The sequence below is a fragment of the Lontra canadensis genome, unplaced genomic scaffold, assembly GCF_010015895.1.
Source record: "Lontra canadensis isolate GAN:19392208 unplaced genomic scaffold, GSC_riverotter_1.0 scaffold1, whole genome shotgun sequence".
NCBI classification, from domain to species: domain Eukaryota; kingdom Metazoa; phylum Chordata; class Mammalia; order Carnivora; family Mustelidae; genus Lontra; species Lontra canadensis.
Genome location: NW_022630995.1, coordinates 3,169,977 through 3,178,311, shown reverse-complemented (window position 1 = coordinate 3,178,311; position 8,335 = coordinate 3,169,977). Strand labels below are relative to the sequence as shown.

Sequence of the window (8,335 nt, the reverse complement as noted above, 5' to 3'; positions counted from 1 at the left end):
AAGCGTTAATTTAGGAACACAGCAATGCATGCTGTCTCAGATGCAAATGTTGAGCAAAGGTCTACGGGAACTCCCTAGGCGTGCATCAGGCATCCAAGGGGCACTTGCACGCATGGATAACCGAATGGCAATAGTACCGTTTGTGACCGTAAGCAACATCTTGGAACTGAATATAATTCTATTCTGAAACTAACCAGGACAATTCTATATTTAGCCAAACAAAGCTTGAGTTTATGTAGGTTTAAATAACATGGTAGCGGAGGCACAGGTAAAATTTTATTTACGAATATGGAGACACATGACTTTGGATCCAGCCAGCCAGTGACATAAATAAACTTGAGCAAATGATTCAAGCTAGAGGATATGCATGTATATATATATTTGTGTGTGTGAGTAAGGCTTCTTGGAGCCGTGCCACAAATCTGGACACCAACCAACAGAATCACTCCCATCCTCTGAAATTTCCATTAAGGGCACAATGGGGGTAATTATACCGGGATGCTCCAAATCGCTCTTTCCATCTTGTGCACTCGCATGCCCGCCAAACATGAAATGTTCACCTCCTTCCTTCCAACGTGATGGTTGTTGAACTTATTTTTAGTGTCACTTGATAAGCCTTTGTGCTCGCAGAGAGACATCCCACTGACCCAGCCACTGGTCATTGTCTATACCAGTTCACATCAAAGCAGGCGGGTTTTGTCAGGTTTCGAGTCGAATATCCATTTCGCATCTGAAGTACAGTATCGAAAGTGACTAGATCATTTGAGCTTTTTTCTTCAGCTGCTGCCTTCTTCCTCCCCCACAGTGTTTCCGCTCACGCTAACATAATCTGGCATCGTCGACATGCCATGATGGTGGTTTTTCTAAAAAATTATAATACATACATTTTGATGTTTTGTGGTGGCCGACCCTCCTGAAAATTTTTAATGTATAAATTGATGAGAGGAGGTCTTTTTTTCTCGACTGACTCATAACCAAGGTAGAGTGCCCCTCAAGATCCAAGTAATGCGCACACAGTAATAGGTCATTCAATGTCAAAAGGCATAAAAAAGATGAGCAAAATCTTCACAGGCTGCTGCTTGCTGTTGCCTTTAATTATATTAATTAAACTTTGAAATTTTCATGCAAAGAGAGTTGCTGGCTTGTGACGCTGAAGAGCCCTTGGAGACTTGGAGGAAGGAAAAACCCTGAGCGGAAGCTTTGTGGTTACCGCTTCCTTTAAATTAAAGCAAAATAAACTCCCGGTGTGTTTATAGATATTAATGCTTTATGCGCTACTACACCCTAAATATAGAGAGTGGGGTAAATCCCCACTCCCAGGGACGAGTCCTCAAAGCACAAGTCCCTTAAACTCCACTCAAGACCTTTGGTTAGAGGCTGTCTTCCTGCGTAATAACGCTCTATTAATTTTCTTCTTTTCCCGAGTGCATAATGAAGAAAGGTGTCTTCAACAACTAAAGGGCAAAATCTTGCTTGCTACCAATACCTTGAGGCATTCTGTCTACATTTTGTCATGCGTGTGCACTTTTCAGTGTTAGAATGACAAGATTTTCCAGTCAGAAGCTTCCCGTAAGGCACAGTGTGATAGGGGACTGGGGAGGATTTTGTGATCTGACATAGCTATAAGGAAATGGACTCCCGTATCTGCTTGCCCTGGTGGGAAATTTCATACTCCGCCTGTGGCGGACAATCTTGCAATGTAAAATTGGGAGTGCCATGTCTCCATGTAAAGCACTCCTCTCTCCATTACAGACCCGTCACGTCCCATTGTTCCGTGGTCCCTGTTTTGATATCTTCATGCTGTTGTTTTTGCTTTTTCCTCCTCTCCACATTCCAACCAACTTTCTTGTATAAACCATAGCAGGTAGACTAACATGAGTCTTTATGTTCAATGTCATGAATCATGAGTTACCAGTGGGTTTCACCAACTCTCATGTAGATGGCAGAACGAGTATTTAAAAATGTTTGGTGCAAGCAAAGCAGAAGGCAGAGAAAACATTTCCTGACTGAGAGGAAGAAAGCTGTTCTTCCAAAAACTTCTGAAATTCACTTCATTTTTTTTTTTTTTTCCATTTGGTTGGATATCAGCAGTGTAAGATGTATCTTCATATCTTCTTTGGTCTTCCTGCTTTCCTTTTACTGAGATGGAACTCGGGAGAAGTTTATGCACCGGCCCTAGAAATGAAAAAAAAAAAAATCATGATTGAATTAGTAAAGCAATTATAAAAAAGCATAAGAATACCTAGTTTTCTAGGTATTATGCAAGAACAGGTCAATGTTAAGATGAACCACAAAGTCATGTTTTTCCCCCTGGGTCAAAGCATGGTAGTTCATTCAGATCTTTCCCACAGCAAGTTCATCTACACAATGGTATGGTAAAATTAGAGTGTAAAAAACTCTGTAAAACAGAACTATGTTATTGCTATTTAAAGTACTGCATTACTATCTCAGCAATAAAAATATCAAAGCCAAACCCTATGTTTCCTTCTATAATGGATTTAAATGAAAGTACTCCTTTATGCAATCTGGTGCTTTTAAAACTGATGTAAAACTGGTGCTTCTAAAATGTATAAGTGAGGAATGCACTTGAGAGGTAGTAAGAGTCAGGGAGAGGGAAGACAGGGCATCGCTCTGGGACTGCATTTCACAACTGGTTTGCAAGAGACTTAGAAAACTTGTCCTCTGTTGTTGACCATTTCTCCGTGCACAACTACACGCCATCATTACATGTCCTCCCTGAATGGTGACTATTTATTTGCATTCCACAGTTTTAAAGAGACTTTGTCATTCCAACTCCTTAGCACTTCAAGAAAGGTTACAAAGACACATTGTTTCGTATGTAATTGTAAATAATCCAAGAATTATTTGAAAAAGTTTTCAATTAGTGATAAAGGATCCCCTCTTCCCTCTCGTTGGTATGCCTCTGCTGATACCCTGTGCTACATAAATCACATCCAGATTTCTCAACAGGCCAAAAGCTAGTGTACCACTGTCTAGTTTAAGGTAAGGAGTACCATCTTACTGAGATTTTCCTATTTGTTTTAATACCTGCTCTCTAACTTCATATTTTAGAACTTCTCTTTATTTCTCTCTAAATGTGAACAATTAAGTTTATTTTAGATAGCCAATCCATGGGAATATTCAAAAGGAACAACAAATACTGTTGGAGAAGAAAGCCTAGAACATCAAAACGGGATTGTGGTCCATTTTCCTCTCAAAAATGTCTGCTCAATAAATTTAGATCTTTCAGAAATTACTGAAGAAAGAGAAAAGCAAAAAAGCAAAGTAGTTTTTCCATTAACTTCTGCCTAAAAGGCAGAGACATTCATCAAATTATACATCTTCTTAATAATTTGGAGACAATATTATTCTAATTGTCAATTTTATTACTTACCTTGTACCTAATGTCTACAAATAATATCTGTGCAAAAGGGTGTGAGAAAAGCAGACAGAAGACTACCTGAGAATGAGGTCAAAATCCTCGGTAATGCAGTGGTCACAGGTCTTGCACTCAGACTATATTTTTGTATTGTCTAGAACCCTCAAACAAGATCCGTAGAATGTAAAGTGAAAAGATGCTCTTCTCCAAATTAGCTAAATATGATTACCAAAAGCCATAGGAACATTATACATGTTATTTTCATTACATACCCCTTCTCTAAACATTTTTTTCAAGGGGGACAGGTAGGAAAAATGACATAATTAATAAATATTTGAGCAAAGCAATAACACAGTGCTTCTAAGCCACAATAGTCTAACTATAGACGCAATAAGAAATAGATCTGAACTTCGCCTGTGAAAAGTGATGAGCATTAAAAATATGATCTTCTGGAGTCCTTTGAGAATCCAACAAATCCATGAAGAATTATATTATGGCAGCATAGACATGAATTAATGACATCTTTTTCTTGTGTGTTTATGGACCTAAAAAAGTAAAGGTTTTCTCTCTTCTGCATAATTTTGAAAAGAAGTTATCATGAATCTCTACTTTTATTTGACTGTCATCACTAATTAACTAGATGTAGATATAGGGCTCCTTCTCTGACCACTTTTGTTCTACACACCAGGTTAATCCTAGTGACTCAGATTCACTTACTTGAAGCAAGTGGGTAGTTTTTTAAAATGAGATTCATAGTTCACCTGAATTCTTAAAATCTCTTCAATGTCTAAATTATGTCAGACCTAATTATTTTTCATTTCATTTGATGTGGTTTAATTATAGACATAAAAACCCAAATGAAGAAAACCCTACTGAGTTTGACTCTGAGGTCCTTACTTACACACTTACAAAATGTGGGATTAAGTACTGATCATCAGCTATCGGATGTCTACTGATGCAAGTACTAAAAATACCTGTTAAAAGCAACATCCACTCCTGTGTTTTAACACACACCCATCAACAAAAAAATAAATAAATAAATACCTTTACCCCTCCTAATCAAGGATTCGGTATTTACCACTTTTTATCAAGAGCTGATAATGTGGGGGTGTATTTTTAATTTAACAGAAATCCAAAAAATGGTAACTTAAAGGATTTATGTTCAACAATTACTTCCTCTGTTAAGCTTTACCCTGTTCTCCCAGTCACGGAGCTCTTTCCCTCAAAGTTTCCATGGCATCTCCACTACAGCCAAACCACACTATACCATAACTATCAGCTTGAATATCTAAAAAAGTAAGATAACAGTGATTAAGTCTAAGGGTTCCAAAGCCCTAGTTATGGATCGCAGCTCTGCCACTTGTTAACTGTGTGATCATGGGCAACTCATTTAACAGATTGTGCCTCAGTTTCCTCATCAGTACAATGAGGAATAAAAATTGGATCTATTATTCTTAGGACTCCTATTAATCCTATTAATCTATTAATACTCAGAGAGCACTTTGTACACTATCTGGCACTTAGTAAACTCTCAATAAGAAACAGGTAGTTATTACCCATACCTCCTCGGTGTCACTGAGTGCCTAACACAGAGCACACTCATAATAAATCCTCACTTAGAAACGAGAGAGTAAATGGATGGTAAACACATAAATGAACAAATACATAGTGACTAACTTCAAAAACAGGAAGACAGAGTAAGTATAAATTTGAAAGAGAAAAAGGATTACAAAGGAGAAAAATACAGCCATGGGAAAGGATAGAAGAAAATATAGAGAAACTGGAAGAGAGTAGCCCTAAAAAGGAAAAAATTAAAATGGAATAATTAAAAAAAAAAAACAAAGAACTATTGGCCAGAAGGGAATTTTTATTCAGTATGCCATCAGGGATCTTCCTCCCAGAGGAATCTGTCACCTACTCCCTCTTGGGGTCACTCCTGACAACCAACTGTGCCAAGCGTTTTGGTATTCCACGTTCCCATAGACCAATTTGTTCGCTCACCTCTGGGCTGTACTTACTGAACATCCTGGTTCAGCCATCTGAATGTAAGTCTACTTGAGAGTGCGTGGATGTGACACAGCTGGTGATCAAAATACCTTATAACCCACAGTTAGTGTTTTCACTCTGATGATACACAGCTCTAGGAGTTTCCATGAAATGCCTGGTCAAACACTTGCTCAGGCCACAAACAGCAACCTAATTTTTTAAAAATGTGTGTGTGTGTGTGTGTGCACATGTGCATACATGTGCACACACAGCCTATCTCAAAAGTGCTATGCAGACTGGGATTGATTCAAATAAGAATATAGAGAAGTTGGGGTGCCTGGGTGGCTCAGTGGGTTAAGCCTCTGCCTTTGGCTCAGGTCATGATCCTGGGGTCCTGGGATCGAGCCCCGCATCGGGCTCTCTGCTCAGTGGGGAGCCTGCTTCCTTCTCTCTCTCTCTCTGCCTGCCTCTCTGCCTACTTGTGACCATGTCTGTCAAATAAATAGAAAAAATCTTTAAAAAAAATATAGAGAGAGCAGCTCTTCAATTTTCATACCACATCAATCTTTCTAACCATATCCCTGGTATCTAGAGCATATATTTCTCTATTCAACCCATAATGTAGAATATTTATGCCTCAGGCACTCATCATGGTAACTCTGGAATTCCTTCTCTCAGATCAGTTGGCAAAACTATCTTCAAGAGGGAAGTTCTAAGTGAAATACTAGCCATCTCTCTAGGTGCAGGTTTTTTCCTACCGAAGTCCATGAAGACCAGTGACGTCTCCAAGGTGCCCCAGGGGTGCCTCGGGCCAGCGCGGTGCACAGGAGAGGAAGGAGCAGGCATAACGCAAGCCTCCCTCATTTGGCTCAAATAACTCCGCCCTTACCTACCTTTAAAAGCATAATTCACTATAAGATTTTGTTTCTGTTTGTATCAAAAATGTATTTTGATAACTATTATTCAAGATTTTCATGCCTATGTTAAGCCAGGTCATGAGTAAACAATTCATACACCTAGACTTGGTTACTTTACTTTTCTTTAGAAAGGCCTTCCTAGATCTAGATCTACGACACCATTCCCTCAACTTCTGGTCTCATAACGAGCCCAAATGATTTCTGTTCTAAGGAGAATTTTCTATTTTGGAAAATTGCTGCTGAGGACATAGATATTAGGGGATCAACTACTGAAATTACGAGTCGGCTAGAAAAAGCTCGTCACTTTGGTAAGTTTACCTGCTTCCTTTGTATTATATAACGGCGACCACAGCTCAGCCTTTCTCATTGTGAGCTGGCTTCCAAAGAGCTCAGCCACATGATATTCTAGAAGTTACCACTACCCTTAGTGTTCACTTTCTGGTATAGCTGTATCTTGACTTCTGCCCACAATTATTTCTTTATTTTTATTCTGAAGTTTTATGGTAGGTTTTCTTCTTAAGACTTCCTTAGAAGTAGACCAGCTGTAAGTAAATGTGAACTAATACGTATTTCTTTCTGAAATCTCCATTTTCTTATTCATGAAGACTCCGTACTAAGCTAAATCTTCAAAACCCTCCCACAAAGGAATTACCTCAACTTCTATCTTATATGAAAAGATAACATCATGTCTATTTCCCTTCTTTGTTGCCTTTTCTTATTCCAGTAGGACTTAATGAGGTACTCTGCAGATAGCTATGTCAAAGGATGACTAATTTGAACTTAACCTGAGTTAACTTAGATAATTAATATGAACTTGAAGTTTATACATGCAACCATATTAAAACTATAATATTCTTCATAAAATCTCCAAAATTCTTCTATAAGCATAAATACCCTTTGTCTAATAACTAAAAGCTTCACCTCGTTTTCTTTGGCTTCTTAAAAAAAATAGGTGTACTATGATTCATTCTTTATAAACTTGAAATGTATTAACATATCAATTCATCTCTTAGAGTAGAGCTCTGTGACGAAGCTTTACTCCATTATCCACTTCCCCTCAGCCTAAGAAGGAACAAAATGAATCTAGGATAAATCACAAATAAAACTCTGGTCATAACAAAGTCTAAATTCACAGAATCTGTCAGCTTTAGCTTCACTTAAGTGATTTTCAGGCATTTCACAAGTATCTATTAGAACAAGAAGTTCATTGACATTTCCCTAGAAATCCCTGTTGGCAATACCTTCTCTTGGGTCTCCTCATACACGAAAGTGGAAAATTGAGAGCCAAAATAAAATTGTCTAGTGCTGTTACTGCTCTGCAGTTAACTAAACAAGAGATGAAAACAAGGGAACTATAGAAACTGACATATTTGCTGTTGGTTAAGTATACAGACCCCAACTCTGTTGCAGTTTTTGAAAATCAATTTCACCTATTCATTTTCACTGTAGCCAGTAATAGTAGTGTTAGCCAGAGCAAGTGCCACATTTCTCATCTCTTGAGCATTAAAATTCTGCTGGCATTAATGCCTATGAACTCCTTTACTAGCTATCTGCACTGGATATATTTCACTGCTATAACTGTTATAGTATTACGCTCACCTCATAAATATCCATTGACAAGCTGAAGCATACACCTACACTTTAGTGTAGACTTTTCAAACACAGATAGCTGATTTATTTATATCTCTACTTCTAAAAAGAATTTACTAAACCTTCATGCTCTGTGCAACTGTAAACAGCGATTCAAATTTAAAATTGTATACAAATCACAGATATATAGAAATAGACACAAAACAATTCAAAAGGTCCTGGAAATCATGATTATCAGGAAAGAATGCCAACTTGAGGACACAATAGGCTCTTTAAGTGGAGATTTTCTACAGCAACTGAAGGTACAAGACTGAAGAGAGGGCATAGACTATCATCTCTCTCTTTCTCATATACACGTGACAGAGCTCCATCTATACATGAGATATATATGTAGAGAGAGAGCACACGATTTATATATAAACACATACAATTATATATACACATATATATAATATGAGATAAT

General features: G+C 37.9%; 1 protein-coding gene across 1 annotated transcript in view; it reads right to left on the bottom strand.

Moving 5' to 3' along the window:
- Positions 1 to 262: 262 nt before the first annotated feature.
- The window catches only part of ANTXR2 (ANTXR cell adhesion molecule 2), a 145,880-nt gene continuing 137,807 nt past the window's right edge, over positions 263 to 8,335 (bottom strand). The window contains exon 17 of the mRNA XM_032882384.1: positions 263 to 2,175. Coding sequence (XP_032738275.1) covers positions 2,137 to 2,175 — 39 coding nt within the window. The 3' untranslated portion in view covers positions 263 to 2,136. The remainder of the gene's footprint in view (positions 2,176 to 8,335) is intronic.